This window comes from Salmo salar, chromosome 25 (assembly GCF_965601325.2).
Source record: "Salmo salar chromosome 25, fSalSal1, whole genome shotgun sequence".
In the NCBI taxonomy this organism is placed as follows: Eukaryota; Metazoa; Chordata; class Actinopteri; order Salmoniformes; family Salmonidae; genus Salmo; species Salmo salar.
The window spans coordinates 53,405,001-53,425,034 of record NC_138315.1 but is presented as its reverse complement, the minus strand read 5'-3'; the positions used below and the strand labels follow the sequence as shown (position 1 = coordinate 53,425,034).

At 49.2% G+C, this 20,034-nt stretch overlaps 1 protein-coding gene across 2 annotated transcripts in view; it reads right to left on the bottom strand.

Annotated features, from left to right (window-relative positions):
• Nucleotides 1-20,034, bottom strand: part of LOC106586965 (ras-associated and pleckstrin homology domains-containing protein 1) — a 184,703-nt gene that overhangs the window by 43,420 nt on the left and 121,249 nt on the right. Inside the window, exons 7-10 of one of the 2 annotated variants that reach the window (XM_045707278.2) lie at nt 14,603-14,677; nt 8,392-8,469; nt 4,981-5,140; nt 2,446-2,567 (exon numbers count right to left, since the gene is read on the bottom strand). In XM_045707278.2, the coding sequence (XP_045563234.2) occupies nt 2,446-2,567; nt 4,981-5,140; nt 8,392-8,469; nt 14,603-14,677 (435 nt within the window). The remainder of the gene's footprint in view (nt 1-2,445; nt 2,568-4,980; nt 5,141-8,391; nt 8,470-14,602; nt 14,678-20,034) is intronic. The other variant, XM_045707280.2, reaches the window with a different exon arrangement.

Here is a 20,034-nt window from a genome sequence, read left to right as displayed (position 1 = left end):
AAAGGAGAGAGGTCAATCAGGGTATGACCGTAAAGGAGAGAAGGAGAGGTCAATCAGGGTATGACCGTAAAGGAGAGAGGTCAATCAGGGTATGACCGTCAAGGAGGAGGAGAGGTCAATCAGAGTATGACCGTAAAGGAGAGAGGTCAATCAGAGTATGACCGTAAAGGAGAGAGGTCAATCAGGGTATGACCGTAAAGGAGAGAGGTCAATCAGGGTATGACCGTAAAGGAGAGAGGTCAATCAGAGTATGACCGTAAAGGAGAGAAGTCAATCAGGGTATGACCGTAAAGGAGAGAAGGAGAGGTCAATCAGGGTATGACCGTAAAGGAGAGAAGGAGAGGTCAATCAGAGTATGACCGTAAAGGAGAGAGGTCAATCAGGGTATGACCGTAAAGGAGAGAAGGAGAGGTCAATCAGAGTATGACCGTAAAGGAGAGAGGTCAATCAGGGTATGACCGTAAAGGAGAGAGGTCAATCAGGGTATGACCGTCAAGGAGAGAGGTCAATCAGGGTATGACCGTAAAGGAGAGAAGGAGAGGTCAATCAGAGTATGACCGTAAAGGAGAGAGGTCAATCAGGGTATGACCGTAAAGGAGAGAAGGAGAGGTCAATCAGGGTATGACCGTCAAGGAGAGAGGTCAATCAGGGTATGACCGTAAAGGAGAGAGGTCAATCAGGGTATGACCGTCAAGGAGAGAGGTCAATCAGGGTATGACCGTAAAGGAGAGAGGTCAATCAGGGTATGACCGTCAAGGAGAGAGGTCAATCAGAGTGGGGGGGAGGGGGAGGGGGGGGGGGGAGGGGAGGAGGGAGGAGGGGGGTGGAGGAGGGGGGTGTAGAAGGGAGGGGGGAGGGGGGTTTAGGCAAACAGATGATACTACTGTGGGTATCCATTTTGGTGAAATCAACCAATGTTTTATTTAAGGAAGCTCAGCCTCAGTCAGTGTATAATCTGCATTCAACTGTATAATCTGCATTGAATTGTATAATCTGCACGCAATTGTATAATCTGCATTCAATTGTATAATCTGCATTCAATTGTATAATCTGCACTGAATTGTATAATCTGCACGCAATTGTATAATCTGCACTCAATTGTATAATCTGCACTCAATTGTATAATCTGCACGCAATTGTATAATCTGCATGCAATTGTATAATCTGCATTCAATTGTATAATCTGCATGCAATTGTATAATCTGCATGCAATTGTATAATCTGCATGCAATTGTATAATCTGCATTCCGTTGTATAATCTGCATTCAATTGTATAATCTGCATGCAATTGTATAATCTGCATTCAATTGTATAATCTGCATTCAATTGTATAATCTGCACGCAATTGTATAATCTGCACGCAATTGTATAATCTGCACGCAATTGTATAATCTGCACGCAATTGTATAATCTGCACTCAATTGTATAATCTGCACTCAATTGTATAATCTGCATGCAATTGTATAATCTGCATGCAATTGTATAATCTGCATGCAATTGTATAATCTGCATGCAATTGTATAATCTGCATTCAATTGTATAATCTGCATTCAATTGTATAATCTGCATGCAATTGTATAATCTGCATGCAATTGTATAATCTGCATGCAATTGTATAATCTGCATTCCGTTGTATAATCTGCATGCAGTTGTATAATCTGCATGCAATTGTATAATCTGCATTCAATTGTATAATCTGCATGCAATTGTATAATCTGCATGCAATTGTATAATCTGCATTCAATTGTATAATCTGCATTCAATTGTATAATCTGCATGCAATTGTATAATCTGCATTCAATTGTATAATCTGCACGCAATTGTATAATCTGCACGCAATTGTATAATCTGCACGCAATTGTATAATCTGCACGCAATTGTATAATCTGCACTCAATTGTATAATCTGCATTCAATTGTATAATCTGCATGCAATTGTATAATCTGCATGCAATTGTATAATCTGCATGCAATTGTATAATCTGCATGCAATTGTATAATCTGCATTCAATTGTATAATCTGCATTCAATTGTATAATCTGCATTCAATTGTATAATCTGCATGCAATTGTATAATCTGCATGCAATTGTATAATCTGCATGCAATTGTATAATCTGCATGCAATTGTATAATCTGCATGCAGTTGTATAATCTGCATGCAGTTGTATAATCTGCATTCAATTGTATAATCTGCATGCAATTGTATAATCTGCATGCAATTGTATAATCTGCATGCAATTGTATAATCTGCATGCAATTGTATAATCTGCATGCAATTGATTGTAACTAAAGTGAGAAGGTTTATCCGTACAAGATCAGGAATTCATTATTATTCACTTGGTTGGTATGCAGTTTCAGCTAATCAGCATACAGGACTCTAACTACCCGTGTTACAACTAGACCTGTAGTCCTCTGTAACGACGATGCAGTGGTTGTCTGTCATACCTGCGGGTTCTTGAAGAGGGCGTACTTCTCTATGCGTTCTATGAACATCAATCTGTTCTGGCTATCTCTGGTCCAGTTCAGAAGGCTGTCCACCAGGTTCTCATGGTCCTCAAAGATACGCTCTGGAGGGAAGGGAGACGGAGAGATAGACTTATCAGGACCTGAGCTCTAGGACCATGCTTCAGGACTTCCTGACCTGATGACTCCGGGCTGTCCGCAGTCCACCCGGTCGTGCTGCTGCTCCAGTTTCTGCTGTTCTGCCTGTGGCTATGTAACGCTGACCTGTTTCACCGGTCGTGCTACCTTGTCCCGGACCTGCTGTTTTCGACCCCCCCCCCCCCTCCCCCCTCCCTCTCTCCCCCGCACCTGCTGTCTCGATCTCTGAATGCTAAGCTATGAAAAGCAAACTGACATTTACTCCTGAGGTGCTGACCTGTTGCACCCTCTACAACCACTGGGATTATTATTATCTGACCCTGCTGGTCATTTATGAATATTTGAGCACCTTGAAGAATACTCTGATACTGTGATGACAGACCACATACTAACAGCCCGTCTCTACAGCCACCAGCCCTCTCTGCTGCACTGTGATGACAGACAACATACTAACAGCCCGTCTCAACAGCCACCAGCCCTCTCTGCTGCACTGTGATGACAGACTAACAGCCCGTCTCTACGGCCACCAGCCCTCTCTGCTGCACTGTGATGACAGACCACATACTAACAGCCCGTCTCTACAGCCACCAGCCCTCTCTGCTGCACTGTGATGACAGACCACAGACTAACAGCCCGTCTCTACAGCCACCAGCCCTCTCTGCTGCACTGTGATGACAGACAACATCCTAACAGCCCGTCTCAACAGCCACCAGCCCTCTCTGCTGCACTGTGATGACAGACCACAGACTAACAGCCCGTCTCTACAGCCACCAGCCCTCTCTGCTGCACTGTGATGACAGACAACATACTAACAGCCCGTCTCAACAGCCACCAGCCCTCTCTGCTGCACTGTGATGACAGACTAACAGCCCGTCTCTACGGCCACCAGCCCTCTCTGCTGCACTGTGATGACAGACCACATACTAACAGCCCGTCTCTACAGCCACCAGCCCTCTCTGCTGCACTGTGATGACAGACCACAGACTAACAGCCCGTCTCTACAGCCACCAGCCCTCTCTGCTGCACTGTGATGACAGACAACATCCTAACAGCCCGTCTCTACAGCCACCAGCCCTCTCTGCTGCACTGTGATGACAGACAACATCCTAACAGCCCGTCTCTACAGCCACCAGCCCTCTCTGCTGCACTGTGATGACAGACAACATACTAACAGCCCCTCTCTGCTGCACTGTGATGACAGACCACAGACTAACAGCCCGTCTCTACAGCCACCACCCCTCTCTGCTGCACTGTGATGACAGGCCACAGACTAACAGCCCGTCTCTACAGCCACCAGCCCTCTCTGCTGCACTGTGATGACAGACAACATCCTAACAGCCCGTCTCAACAGCCACCAGCCCTCTCTGCTGCACTGTGATGACATACTAACAGCCCGTCTCTACGGCCACCAGCCCTCTCTGCTGCAGAATGTCATTGGCTTTTAATACCCTCCCCTCTGGGGGCGTTTTCATATTCTAAGCGATTGAGTTTAATCTTTCCATCATCCCTGTTGTGGCAGCCCATCCCCCTCGTCTGCCGCTCAGAGCAGAGACCACATGACCACTGCAGTGCCTGGTAATCCCTTTGCTGTTACGGGAAATTATACAAAGAGTTGTATGTCTGTGTCATCGCTCCAGACTTGAGGCACCTATCCATCTGCAGTGGGAGAAGTGTCTTATCCATCTGCAGTGGGAGAAGTGTCTTATCCATCTGCAGTCGGAGAAGTGTCTTATCCATCTGCAGTGGGAGAAGTGTCTTATCCATCTGCAGTGGGAGAAGTGTCTTATCCATCTGCAGTGGGAGAAGTGTCTTATCCATCTGCAGTGGGAGAAGTGTCTTATCCATCTGCAGTGGGAGAAGTGTCTTATCCATCTGCAGTGGGAGAAGTGTCTTATCCATCTGCAGTGGGAGAAGTGTCTTATCCATCTGCAGTGGGAGAAGTGTCTTATCCATCTGCAGTGGGAGAAGTGTCTTATCCATCTGCAGTGGGAGAAGTGTCTTATCCATCTGCAGTGGGAGAAGTGTCTTATCCATCTGCAGTCGGAGCAGTGACTTATCCATCTGCAGTCGGAGCAGTGTCTTATCCAACTGCAGTCGGAGCAGTGTCTTATCCGTCTTATCCGTCTGCAGTCGGAGCAGTGTCTTATCCATCTGCAGTCGGAGCAGTGTCTTATCCATCTGCAGTCGGAGCAGTGTCTTATCCAACTGCAGTCGGAGCAGTGTCTTATCCGTCTTATCCGTCTGCAGTCGGAGAAGTGTCTTATCCATCTGCAGTCGGAGCAGTGTCTTATCCAACTGCAGTCGGAGCAGTGTCTTATCCGTCTTATCCGTCTGCAGTCGGAGCAGTGTCCACAGTATTTGCGTGTGTTTGCTCCTTACCCATCTGCAGTTCGTTGATGGTCTCGACCAGGGACCAGTCAGGACTGTAGCCACAGTGGGACTTGTCCAACAAGCTGTCCAGAACCTGTCTGACAGTCTGTCTCTCGTCCACCATCATGGTTTTAGAGCTCTCATCTGACAGGTGGACTCTGATCACCAGCTAGAAGACAGGGGACACGGAGAAGAGGGCGTCTTCACATCAGACTACTTGTGTAGAGTAGAAGGGTTCAACAAAAGCTGATCACTAGCTAGAAGGGACCACACATAGGATAAGACAGCAGGCTAACTTTACATCACATACGGGTCACATTTTATTTATTTATTTAACCTTTATTTAACCAGGCAAGTCAGTTAATAACAAATTCTTATTTACAATGAGGGCCTACCGGGGAACAATGGGTTAACTGCCTTGTTCAAGGGGCAGAACGACAGATTTGTACCTTGTCAGCTCGGGGATTCGAACTTGCAACCTTTTGGTTACTAGTCCAACGCTCTAACCACTAGGCTACCCTGCCGCCCCAATACTGATCACATACGAATCACAAACTGATCACATACTGGTCACATACTGGTCACAAACTGGTCACATTTTATTTATTTATTTAACCTTTATTTAACCAGGCAAGTCAGTTAATAACAAATTCTTATTTACAATGAGGGCCTACCGGGGAACAATGGGTTAACTGCCTTGTTCAAGGGGCAGAACGACAGATTTGTACCTTGTCAGCTCGGGGATTCGAACTTGCAACCTTTTGGTTACTAGTCCAACGCTCTAACCACTAGGCTACCCTGCCGCCCCTCCACTCTAACCACTAGGCTACCCTGCCGCCCCTCCACTCTAACCACTAGGCTACCCTGCCGCCCCTCCACTCTAACCACTAGGCTACCTGCCGCCCCCCACTCTAACCACTAGGCTACCCTGCCGCCCCTCCACTCTAACCACTAGACTACCCTGCCGCCCCAATACTGATCACATACGAATCACATACTGATCACATACTGGTCACAAACTGGTCACATACTGGTCACAAACTGGTCACATACTGGTCACAAACTGGTCACATACTGGTCACAAACTGGTCACAAACTGGTCACAAACTGGTCACATACTGGTCACAAACTGGTCACAAACTGGTCACAAACTGGTCACAAACTGGTCACAAACTGGTCACATACTGGTCACAAACTGGTCACATACTGATCACATACTGGTCACATACTGGTCACATACTGATCACATACTGATCACATACTGATCACATACTGATCACATACTGGTCACATACTGATCACATACTGATCACATACTGATCACATACTGGTCACATACTGGTCACATACTGATCACATACTGGTCACATACTGATCACATACTGATCACATACTGATCACATTCTGATCACATACTGATCACATACTGATCACATACTGGTCACATACTGATCACAAACTGATCACATACTGATCACATACTGATCACAAACTGATCACATACTGGTCACATACTGATCACATACTGATCACATACTGATCACATTCTGATCACATACTGATCACATACTGGTCACATACTGATCACATACTGGTCACATACTGATCACAAACTGATCACATACTGATCACATACTGATCACAAACTGATCACATACTGATCACATACTGGTCACATACTGATCACATACTGATCACATACTGATCACATACTGATCACATACTGATCACATACTGGTCACATACTGGTCACATACTGATCACATACTGATCACATACTGATCACATACTGGTCACATACTGATCACAAACTGATCACAAACTGATCACATACTGATCACAAACTGGTCACATTTTTTTCCCTCCCCAATTTCGTGATATCCAATTGGTAGTTACAGTCTTGTCCCATCGCTGCAACTCCCAACGTCCCCATTGTTTCATATTCCCCAGATTAGTATTCGGATTAAGCTACATTTTGAACCAATTCCCCGCAGTAGAGAAGCTGTTCCTCTCTTCCATATTATAGCAGTTCGTTTTTCCTCTCAACTTCAAAGCATTTCCTCAAAACAGGAACAGTCAGAATATCTCATAGTAAAGAACAAGAGAGAGAGGTAGAGAGAAGGAAAGAGAGTGAGGTAGAGAGAAAGAGAGAGAGAGGATGAGAAAGAGAGAGAAAGAGAGTGAGAGTTAGAGAGAGTGTGAGGGAGAGAGTGAGGAAGAGAGAGAGAGAGAGTGAGGGAGAGAGAGAGAATGAGGGAGAGAGAATAAGGGAGAGAATGAGGGAGAGAGGGAGAGGTAGAGAGAGTGGGGTAGAGAGAGTAGAAGAGGGAGGGAGAGAAGGAGCGAGAGGGAGAGAGAGAGGGAGGGAGAGAGGGAGCGAGAGAGAGGGAGAGCGAGAAAGAGAGAGACAGAGAGAGACAGTAGCAGGAGTCAGCCAGGTAAACTCACCTGTTTAACCTGTCTATTTAGTAGGAGTAGCAGGAGTCAGCCAGGTAAACTCACCTGTTTAACCTGTCTATTTAGTAGGAGTAGCAGGAGTCAGCCAGGTAAACTCACCTGTTTAACCTGTCTATTTAGTAGGAGTAGCAGGAGTCAGCCAGGTAAACTCACCTGTTTAACCTGTCTATTTAGTAGGAGTAGCAGGAGTCAGCCAGGTAAACTCACCTGTTTAACCTGTCTATTTAGTAGGAGTAGCAGGAGTCAGCCAGGTAAACTCACCTTTTTAACCTGTCTATTTAGTAGGAGTAGCAGGAGTCAGCCAGGTAAACTCACCTGTTTAACCTGTCTATTTAGTAGGAGTAGCAGGAGTCAGCCAGGTAAACTCACCTGTTTAACCTGTCTATTTAGTAGGAGTAGCAGGAGTCAGTCAGGTAAACTCACCTGTTTAACCTGTCTATTTAGTAGGAGTAGCAGGAGTCAGCCAGGTCAACTCACCTTTTTAACCTGTCTATTTAGTAGGAGTAGCAGGAGTCAGTCAGGTAAACTCACCTGTTTAACCTGTCTATTTAGTAGGAGTAGCAGGAGTCAGCCAGGTAAACTCACCTTTTTAACCTGTCTATTTAGTAGGAGTAGCAGGAGTCAGTCAGGTAAACTCACCTGTTTAACCTGTCTATTTAGTAGGAGTAGCAGGAGTCAGCCAGGTAAACTCACCTGTTTAACCTGTCTATTTAGTAGGAGTAGCAGGAGTCAGTCAGGTAAACTCACCTGTTTAACCTGTCTATTTAGTAGGAGTAGCAGGAGTCAGTCAGGTAAACTCACCTGTTTAACCTGTCTATTTAGTAGGAGTAGCAGGAGTCAGTCAGGTAAACTCACCTGTTTAACCTGTCTATTTAGTAGGAGTAGCAGGAGTCAGCCAGGTAAACTCACCTGTTTAACCTGTCTATTTAGTAGGAGTAGCAGGAGTCAGTCAGGTAAACTCACCTTTTTAACCTGGGCTTCCTTGATCTTCTCCAAAGCCACACGGATTTTCTCTGCCTTCTTCTTGGCAACCTGCTCCTCCTACACACACACACACACACACACACACACACACACACACAGCACCATTACAGAAGAGTCCACACAGCCCAGCCCACCTTTCTATCCATCTCCCCTTCCCCTCAGGTGGGAACCTCCATCGCTCCTCTCTCACTTACCTGGCTTCTCCAACAAGATGCCATTGTGACGATCTCTATCTACACCAGGCAACGTTCCTGTCTGTGTTCCTTTATCGGAACAAAAACGTATATATTCCCAGTTTTAGAATTGAAGTGCGTCTTCGGTATGAAATCTGTTTCGTTGTCGTCAAAACGATGGCTACTGTTAAAATCGTCCCCCGTTGTTTCATATTCCCCAGATTAGTATTCGGATTAAGCTACATTTTGAACCAATTCCCCGCAGTAGAGAAGCTGTTCCTCTCTTCCATATTATAGCAGTTCGTTTTTCCTCTCAACTTCAAAGCATTTCCTCAAAACGGGAACAGTCAGAATATCTCATAATAAAATAACTTTTTGTTTCTTGTATCTCCTGTAGTTATTAAACCAATCCAGTTAGTCCATTACCGTCCTTGCCCGGTGAGGAGCTTCCAATCACAGAGATGCGTACGAGACTAGTAGTCAACCAGACAATATGAAATTATTCTGTTCTGAGCAGGTTGGTTCGAAAACAAACAAGTCTATCCCTCTTCTAGTGGTGCTGCTCAGATCAGACACCTTAAAACATGTGTCCGGCGAGAGAGAGTCACGATAGAAACTGAGAACAGGAAAGGAGAGAATCCTTTCACTAGGATACATCCCTGGCAGAGAGCGAGGACCACACACACACGGTCCTCTCGCTCGCTCGCTCTCTCTCTCTCTCTCTCTCTCTCTCTCTCTCTCGCGCTCTCTCTCTCTCTCTCTCTCTCTCTCTCTCTCTCTCTCTCTCTCTCTCTCTCTCTCTCTCTCTCTCTCTCTCTCTCTCTCTCTCTCTCTCTCTCTCTCTCTCTCTCTCTCTCTCTCTCTCTCTCTCTCTCTCTCTCTCTCTCTCTCTCTCTCTCTCTCTCTCTCTCTCTCTCTCTCTCTCTCTCTCTCTCTCTCCAGCTGTAATTTTGAAAAGGATTACATTTAGATTGTGTTACTGGCCTACATACAATACCCCGTAATGTCAAAGTAGAATGATGTTTTTAGAAATCTTTACAAGGTGGGAAAGGGCAGTGTGGATTGGCAATAGAGATTGCATCATCTGTGGATCTGTTTGGGGCGGTATGCAAATTAGAGTGGGTCTAGGGTTTCTGGGATAATGGTGTTGATGTGAGCCATGACCAGCCTTTCAAAAGCACTTGGTTATCGACGGAGTGCTACGTGGGCGGTAGTCATTTAGGCAGGTTACCTTGACGTTATTTGGGCACAGGGACTATGGTGGTCTGCTTGAATTATGTAGGCATTACAGACTCGGTCAGGGAGAGGTTGAAAATGTCAGTGAAGACACTTGTCAGCTGGTCAGCTCATGCTCGGAGTACACATCCTGGTAATCGGTCTGGACTCGCGGCATTGTGAATGTTGACCTGTTTAAAAGTCTTGCTGACATTGGCAACGGAGAGCGAGATCACACAGTCGTCCGGAACAACTGGTGCACTCATGCATGATTCAGCGTTGCTTGCCTCGAAGTGAGCATAGAAGGTATTTAGTCCATCTGATAGGCTCGTGTCACTGGGCAACTCGCGGTTGGGTTCTCCCTTTGTAGTCCGTAATAGTTTGCAAACACTTCCACATCCAACGAGTGTCAGAGCCAGTGTAGTAGGATTCAATCTTAGTCCTGTATGATGGACCCTTTGCCTTTTTGATGGTTTGTCTGAGGGCATTGTGGGATTTCTTATAAAGGTCTGGATTAGTGTCCCGCTCCTTGAAAGCGGCAGCTCTAGCCTTTAGCTCGGTGCGGATGTTGCCTGTAATCCATGGCTTCTGGTTGGGATATGTACGTACGATGCACTTATTGATGAAGCCAGTGACTGAGGTGGTAACTCCTCAATGCCATCAGATAAATCCAGAAACATACTCCAGGCTATGCTAGCAAAACACTGGTAGTTCAACTCTCTCCTGACAAGCCCAGGTCATCCACTGGCACATTGAACGTTTCCTCTCCAAGGGTCAGGGGGTCAGTCCAGACATGTTGGTATGGTGTGGGTGGCTGGGTCAGTCCAGACAGGACATGTTGGCTTGGTGTGGGTAGCTGGGTCAGTCCAGACAGGACATGTTGGCATGGTGTGGGTAGCTGGGTCAGTCCAGACAGGACATGTTGGCATGGTGTGGGTAGCTGGGTCAGTCCAGTCCAGACAGGACATGTTGGCATGGTGTGGGTAGCTGGGTCAGTCCAGTCCAGACAGGACATGTTGGCTTGGTGTGGGTAGCTGGGTCAGTCCAGACAGGACATGTTGGCATGGTGTGGGTAGCTGGGTCAGTCCAGTCCAGACAGGACATGTTGGCATGGTGTGGGTAGCTGGGTCAGTCCAGACAGGACATGTTGGCATGGTGTGGGTAGCTGGCTCAGTCCAGACAGGACATGTTGGCATGGTGTGGGTAGCTGGGTCAGTCCAGACAGGACATGTTGGCATGGTGTGGGTAGCTGGGTCAGTCCAGACAGGACATGTTGGCTTGGTGTGGGTAGCTGGGTCAGTCCAGTCCAGACAGGACATGTTGGCATGGTGTGGGTAGCTGGGTCAGTCCAGACAGGACATGTTGGCATGGTGTGGGTAGCTGGGTCAGTCCAGTCCAGACAGGACATGTTGGTATGGTGTGGGTAGCTGGGTCAGTCCAGACAGGACATGTTGGCATGGTGTGGGTAGCTGGCTCAGTCCAGGCTCAGTCCAGACAGGACATGTTTGCATGGTGTGGGTAGCTGGCTCAGTCCAGACAGGACATGTTGGCATGGTGTGGGTAGCTGGCTCAGTCCAGACAGGACATGTTGGTATGGTGTGGGTAGCTGGCTCAGTCCAGGCTCAGTCCAGACAGGACATGTTGGCTTGGTGTGGGTGGCTGGCTCAGTCCAGACAGGACATGTTGGTATGGTGTGGGTAGCTGGCTCAGTCCAGGCTCAGTCCAGACAGGACATGTTGGCTTGGTGTAGGTAGCTGGCTCAGTCCAGACAGGACATGTTGGTATGGTGTGGGTGGCTGGCTCAGTCCAGGCTCAGTCCAGACAGGACATGTTGGTATGGTGTGGGTAGCTGGCTCAGTCCAGGCTCAGTCCAGACAGGACATGTTGGTATGGTGTGGGTAGCTGGCTCAGTCCAGGCTCAGTCCAGACAGGACATGTTGGCTTGGTGTGGGTGGCTGGCTCAGTCCAGGTACAATACATTCTTATGTTAAAACACATACAGCATACAATCCATTCTAATGGTATTGTTAAACCACATAGTACACGCACAGTACAGTCGTAAAAGCTCCACTGCAGTTGACCTTAGTCTCATCCCTGTGCAATGGGAGAAAGGTACAGAGACTGCAGAGGTAGCCAGCAGGAGCAAGGGGAGGGAGGAAGGAGTAGGGAGGGGGAAACACGGCAGCGGGGGAGAGAGAGAGAGAGAGGGAGAGAGGTAGAGAGAGAGAGAGAGACAGAGAGAAGTAGGCCAAGGAGGGGGAGGGAGTCAGAGATTGAGATGGAAGGGGGGAGAGACAGGGCAGCGGAAGAGAGAGAGACAGAGAGAGGGAGAGCGAGAGACAGCGAGAGAGAGAGAGAGAGAGAGAGAGAGAGAGAGAGAGAGAGAGAGAGAGAGATGAGTGGGCAGGAAGTAGGCCGAGCAGGGGGAGGGAGTGAGAGATTGAGATGGATAAGCAACAAATCACAGAGAACCTGATAGCATGCAGGAGGATTGGGAGAAGCAAAGAACCTGATAGCATGCAGGAGGAGGATGTAGAGAAGCAGAGAACCTGATAGCATGCAGGAGGATTGGGAGAAGCAAAGAACCTGATAGCATGCAGGAGGAGAATGTAGAGAAGCAGAGAACCTGATAACATGCAGGAGGATGTAGAGAAGCAGAGAACCTGACAGCATGCAGGAGGATGTAGAGAAGCAGAGAACCTGATAGCATGCAGGAGGATAGGGAGAAGCAGAGAACCTGATAGCATGCAGGAGGATTGGGAGAAGCAGAGAACCTGATAGCATGCAGGAGGATGATGTAGAGAAGCAGAGAACCTGATAGCATGCAGGAGGATGTAGAGAAGCAGAGAACCTGATAGCATGCAGGAGGATAGGGAGAAGCAGAGAACCTGATAGCATGCAGGAGGATGATGTAGAGAAGCAGAGAACCTGATAGCATGCAGGAGGAGGATGTAGAGAAGCAGAGAACCTGATAGCATGCAGGAGGATTGGGAGAAGCAGAGAACCTGATAGCATGCAGGAGGATTGGGAGAAGCAGAGAACCTGATAGCATGCAGGAGGATTGGGAGAAGCAGAGAGCCTGGTAGCATGCAGGAGGATTGGGAGAAGCAGAGAACCTGGTAGCATGCAGGAGGATTGGGAGAAGCAGAGAGCCTGGTAGCATGCAGGAGGATTGGGAGAAGCAGAGAGCCTGATAGCATGCAGGAGGATGATGTAGAGAAGCAGAGAACCTGATAGCATGCAGGAGGATGTAGAGAAGCAGAGAACCTGATAGCATGCAGGAGGATAGGGAGAAGCAGAGAACCTGATAGCATGCAGGAGGATGATGTAGAGAAGCAGAGAACCTGATAGCATGCAGGTGGAGGATGTAGAGAAGCAGAGAACCTGATAGCATGCAGGAGGATTGGGAGAAGCAGAGAGCCTGGTAGCATGCAGGAGGATTGGGAGAAGCAGAGAACCTGGTAGCATGCAGGAGGATGATGTAGAGAAGCAGAGAACCTGATAGCATGCAGGAGGATGTAGAGAAGCAGAGAACCTGATAGCATGCAGGAGGATAGGGAGAAGCAGAGAACCTGATAGCATGCAGGAGGATGATGTAGAGAAGCAGAGAACCTGATAGCATGCAGGAGGATTGGGAGAAGCAGAGAACCTGGTAGCATGCAGGAGGATTGGGAGAAGCAGAGAACCTGGTAGCATGCAGGAGGATTGGGAGAAGCAGAGAGCCTGGTAGCATGCAGGAGGATTGGGAGAAGCAGAGAACCTGGTAGCATGCAGGAGGATTGGGAGAAGCAGAGAGCCTGGTAGCATGCAGGAGGAGGATGTAGAGAAGCAGAGAACCTGATAGCATGCAGGAGGATTGGGAGAAGCAAAGAACCTGATAGCATGCAGGAGGATGATGTAGAGAAGCAGAGAACCTGATAGCATGCAGGAGGATAGGGAGAAGCAGAGAACCTGATAGCATGCAGGAGGATGATGTAGAGAAGCAGAGAACCTGATAGCATGCAGGAGGAGGATGTAGAGAAGCAGAGAACCTGATAGCATGCAGGAGGATGTAGAGAAGCAGAGAACCTGATAGAGAAGGAGAGAGAGAGAGATTGAGATGGAAGGAGGGAGAGAGAGAGAGAGAGACAGAGAGAGAGATGAGTGGGCAGAAAGTAGGCCGAGCAGGGGGAGGGAGTGAGAGATTGAGATGGATAAGCAACAAATCACAGAGAACCTGATAGCATGCAGGAGGATTGGGAGAAGCAGAGAGCCTGGTAGCATGCAGGAGGATGTAGAGAAGCAGAGAACCTGGTAGCATGCAGGAGGATTGGGAGAAGCAGAGAACCTGATAGCATGCAGGAGGATTGGGAGAAGCAGAGAGCCTGGTAGCATGCAGGAGGATTGGGAGAAGCAGAGAACCTGGTAGCATGCAGGAGGAGGATGTAGAGAAGCAGAGAACCTGGTAGCATGCAGGAGGAGGATGTAGAGAAGCAGAGAACCTGGTAGCATGCAGGAGGAGGATGTAGAGAAGCAGAGAACCTGGTAGCATGCAGGAGGAGGATGTAGAGAAGCAGAGAGCCTGGTAGCATGCAGGAGGAGGATGTAGAGAAGCAGAGAGCCTGGTAGCATGCAGGAGGAGGATGTAGAGAAGCAGAGAACCTGGTAGCATGCAGGAGGATTGGGAGAAGCAGAGAGCCTGGTAGCATGCAGGAGGATTGGGAGAAGCAGAGAGCCTGGTAGCATGCAGGAGGAGGATGTAGAGGAGCAGAGAACCTGGTAGCATGCAGGAGGAGGATGTAGAGAAGCGAAGGAGGTGTCACCTTGGTCAGCAAGTGAGAGGGCTTCCCTGCTATATTTTGCAGAATCAGGGAGGTTTCCCAGTCCAGATAGGAGTGCTTGGTGCAGAACGGAGAGGAAGAGAGACAAGGAACATCAGGGAAAAATCAGTGATCGGTAATGAATACAATTGTGCATTTCAACCTGTTGTGGAAGCATTTGTGGAAGCATTTGTGGAAGCATTTGTGGAGGCATTTGTGGAGGCATTTGTGGAAGCATTTGTGGAGGCATTTGTGGAAGCATAGGAAAATCAACTGGTTTGATCAAGATCAAATTAACCAGAGTGAATAGACGTGGCTCATGGGTAAACAAGCTGTGGGTAAACACTGATCTCTGTCCTTCCTCAATGTTCTGTCCATCAAATACCATTCAGACAGGTAAGAAAACCTACTTTAGTTTCAACCTTTAAAAGGACCTCAGAAGCCTGTCGAAGGATGTGGTGTTGGAACAGGGGGTCCATGGGCCCTGCCTCTAGAGATACTACTGTACCCTCCATGGGCCCTGCCTCTAGATATACTACTGTACCCTCCATGGGCCCTGCCTCTAGATATACTACTGTACCCTCCATGGGCCCTGCCTCTAGATATACTACTGTACCCTCCATGGGCCCTGCCTCTAGAGATACTACTGTACCCTCCATGGACCCTGCCTCTAGATATACTACTGTACCCTCCATGGGCCCTGCCTCTAGATATACTACTGTACCCTCCATGGGCCCTGCCTCTAGATATACTACTGTACCCTCCATGGGCCCTGCCTCTAGAGATACTACTGTACCCTCCATGGGCCCTGCCTCTAGAGATACTACTGTACCCTCCATGGACCCTGCCTCTAGATATACTACTGTACCCTCCATGGGCCCTGCCTCTAGATATACTACTGTACCCTCCATGGGCCCTGCCTCTAGATATACTACTGTACCCTCCATGGGCCCTGCCTCTAGAGATACTACTGTACCCTCCATGGACCCTGCCTCTAGATATACTACTGTACCCTCCATGGGCCCTGCCTCTAGATATACTACTGTACCCTCCATGGGCCCTGCCTCTAGATATACTACTGTACCCTCCATGGGCCCTGCCTCTAGATATACTACTGTACCCTCCATGGGCCCTGCCTCTAGAGATACTACTGTACCCTCCATGGGCCCTGCCTCTAGAGATACTACTGTACCCTCCATGGGCCCTGCCTCTAGATATACTACTGTACCCTCCATGGGCCCTGCCTCTAGAGATACTACTGTACCCTCCATGGGCCCTGCCTCTAGAGATACTACTGTACCCTCCATGGGCCCTGCCTCTAGAGATACTACTGTACCCTCCATGGGCCCTGCCTCTAGATATACTACTGCACCCTCCATGGGCCCTGCCTCTAGAGATACTACTGTACCCTCCATGGGCCCTGCCTCTAGAGATACTACTGTACCCTCCATGGGCCCTGCCTCTAGAGATACTACTGTACCCTCCATGGGCCCTGCCTCTAGAGATACTACTGTACCCTCCATGGACCCTGCCTCTAGAGATACTACGTACCCTCCATGGACCCTGCCTCTAGAGATACTACTGTTAACACTACTGTACCCTCCATGGACCCTGCATCTAGAGATACTACTGTACCCTCCATGGGCCCTGCCTCTAGAGATACTACTGTACCCTCCATGGGCCCTGCCTCTAGAGATACTACTGTACCCTCCATGGACCCTGCCTCTAGAGATACTACTGTACCCTCCATGGACCCTGCCTCTAGAGATACTACTGTACCCTCCATGGGCCCTGCCTCTAGAGATACTACTGTACCCTCCATGGACCCTGACTCTAGAGATACTACTGTACCCTCCATGGGCCCTGACTCTAGAGATACTACTGTACCCTCCATGGGCCCTGCCTCTAGATATACTACTGTACCCTCCATGGACCCTGCCTCTAGAGATACTACTGTACCCTCCATGGGCCCTGCCTCTAGAGATACTACTGTACCCTCCATGGGCCCTGCCTCTAGATATACTACTGTACCCTCCATGGGCCCTGCCTCTAGAGATACTACTGTACCCTCCATGGGCCCTGCCTCTAGAGATACTACTGTACCCTCCATGGGCCCTGCCTCTAGATATACTACTGTACCCTCCATGGGCCCTGCCTCTAGAGATACTACTGTACCCTCCATGGGCCCTGCCTCTAGATATACTACTGTACCCTCCATGGACCCTGCCTCTAGAGATACTACTGTACCCTCCATGGGCCCTGCCTCTAGATATACTACTGTACCCTCCATGGGCCCTGCCTCTAGAGATACTACTGTACCCTCCATGGGCCCTGCCTCTAGATATACTACTGTACCCTCCATGGGCCCTGCCTCTAGAGATACTACTGTACCCTCCATGGGCCCTGCCTCTAGAGTATACTACTGTACCCTCCATGGGCCCTGCCTCTAGAGATACTACTGTACCCTCCATGGGCCCTGCCTCTAGAGATACTACTGTACCCTCCATGGGACCCTGCCTCTAGAGATACTACTGTACCCTCCATGGGCCCTGCCTCTAGAGATACTACTGTACCCTCCATGGGCCCTGCCTCTAGATATACTACTGTACCCTCCATGGGCCCTGCCTCTAGAGATACTACTGTACCCTCCATGGGCCCTGCCTCTAGAGATACTACTGTACCCTCCATGGGCCCTGCCTCTAGAGATACTACTGTACCCTCCATGGGCCCTGCCTCTAGATATACTACTGTACCCTCCATGGGCCCTGCCTCTAGAGATACTACTGTACCCTCCATGGGCCCTGCCTCTAGAGATACTACTGTACCCTCCATGGACCCTGCCTCTAGAGATACTACTGTACCCTCCATGGGCCCTGCCTCTAGAGATACTACTGTACCCTCCATGGACCCTGCCTCTAGAGATACTACGTACCCTCCATGGACCCTGCCTCTAGAGATACTACTGTTAACACTACTGTACCCTCCATGGACCCTGCATCTAGAGATACTACTGTACCCTCCATGGGCCCTGCCTCTAGAGATACTACTGTACCCTCCATGGGCCCTGCCTCTAGAGATACTACTGTACCCTCCATGGACCCTGCCTCTAGAGATACTACTGTACCCTCCATGGACCCTGCCTCTAGAGATACTACTGTACCCTCCATGGGCCCTGCCTCTAGAGATACTACTGTACCCTCCATGGACCCTGACTCTAGAGATACTACTGTACCCTCCATGGACCCTGACTCTAGAGATACTACTGTACCCTCCATGGGCCCTGCCTCTAGATATACTACTGTACCCTCCATGGACCCTGCCTCTAGAGATACTACTGTACCCTCCATGGGCCCTGCCTCTAGAGATACTACTGTACCCTCCATGGGCCCTGCCTCTAGATATACTACTGTACCCTCCATGGGCCCTGCCTCTAGAGATACTACTGTACCCTCCATGGGCCCTGCCTCTAGAGATACTACTGTACCCTCCATGGGCCCTGCCTCTAGATATACTACTGTACCCTCCATGGGCCCTGCCTCTAGAGATACTACTGTACCCTCCATGGGCCCTGCCTCTAGATATACTACTGTACCCTCCATGGACCCTGCATCTAGAGATACTACTGTACCCTCCATGGGCCCTGCCTCTAGATATACTACTGTACCCTCCATGGACCTGCCTCTAGAGATACTACTGTACCCTCCATGGGCCCTGCCTCTAGAGATACTACTGTACCCTCCATGGGCCCTGCCTCTAGAGATACTACTGTACCCTCCATGGGCCCTGCCTCTAGAGATACTACTGTACCCTCCATGGGCCCTGCCTCTAGAGATACTACTGTACCCTCCATGGGCCCTGCCTCTAGAGATACTACTGTACCCTCCATGGGCCCTGCCTCTAGAGATACTACTGTACCCTCCATGGGCCCTGCCTCTAGAGATACTACTGTACCCTCCATGGGCCCTGCCTCTAGAGATACTACTGTACCCTCCATGGGCCCTGCCTCTAGATATACTACTGTACCCTCCATGGACCCTGCCTCTAGAGATACTACTGTACCCTCCATGGGCCCTGCCTCTAGAGATACTACTGTACCCTCCATGGGCCCTGCCTCTAGATATACTACTGTACCCTCCATGGGCCCTGCCTCTAGAGATACTACTGTTAACACTACTGTACCCTCCATGGGCCCTGCCTCTAGAGATACTACTGTTAACACTACTGTACCCTCCATGGGCCCTGCCTCTAGAGATACTACTGTACCCTCCATGGGCCCTGCCTCTAGAGATACTACTGTACCCTCCATGGGCCCTGCCTCTAGAGATACTACTGTTAACACTACTGTACCCTCCATGGGCCCTGCCTCTCGAGATACTACTGTACCCTCCATGGGCCCTGCCTCTAGAGATACTACTGTACCCTCCATGGGCCCTGCCTCTAGAGATACTACTGTACCCTCCATGGGCCCTGCCTCTAGAGATACTACTGTAACCTCCATGGGCCCTGCCTCTAGAGATACTACTGTACCCTCCATGGGCCCTGCCTCTAGAGATACTACTGTACCCTCCATGGGCCCTGCCTCTAGAGATACTACTGTTAACACTACTGTACCCTCCATGGACCCTGCCTCTAGAGATACTACTGTACCCTCCATGGACCCTGCCTCTAGAGATACTACTGTACCCTCCATGGGCCCTGCCTCTAGAGATACTACTGTACCCTCCATGGGCCCTGCCTCTAAATATACTACTGTACCCTCCATGGACCCTGCCTCTAGAGATACTACTGTACTGTCCATGGGCCCTACCTCTAGAGATACTACTGTTAACACTACTGTACCCTCCATGGGCCCTGCCTCTCGAGATACTACTGTACCTTCCATTCATTCACTAGCTGGTCCCATTCATTCACTAGCTGGTCCCATTCCCTCACTAGCTGGTCCCATTCCCCTTACTAGCTGGTCCCATTCCCCTCACTAGCTGGTCCCATTCCCTCACTAGCTGGTCCCATTCCCTCACTAGCTGGTCCCATTCATTCACTAGCTGGTCACATTCCCTCACTAGCTGGTCACATTCCCTCACTAGCTGGTCCCATTCATTAACTAGCTTGTCACATTCATTAACTAGCTTGTCACATTCACTCACTATCTGGTCCCATTCATTCACTAGCTGGTCCCATTCCCTCACTAGCTGGTCCCATTCCCTCACTAGCTGGTCCCATTCCCTCACTAGCTGGTCCCATTCCCTCACTAGCTGGTCCCATTCATTCACTAGCTGGTCCCATTCCCCTCACTAGCTGGTCCCATTCCCTCACTAGCTGGTCCCATTCCCCTCACTAGCTGGTCCCATTCCCTCACTAGCTGGTCCCATTCCCTCACTAGCTGGTCCCATTCCCTCACTAGCTGGTCACATTCATTCACTAGCTGGTCACATTCC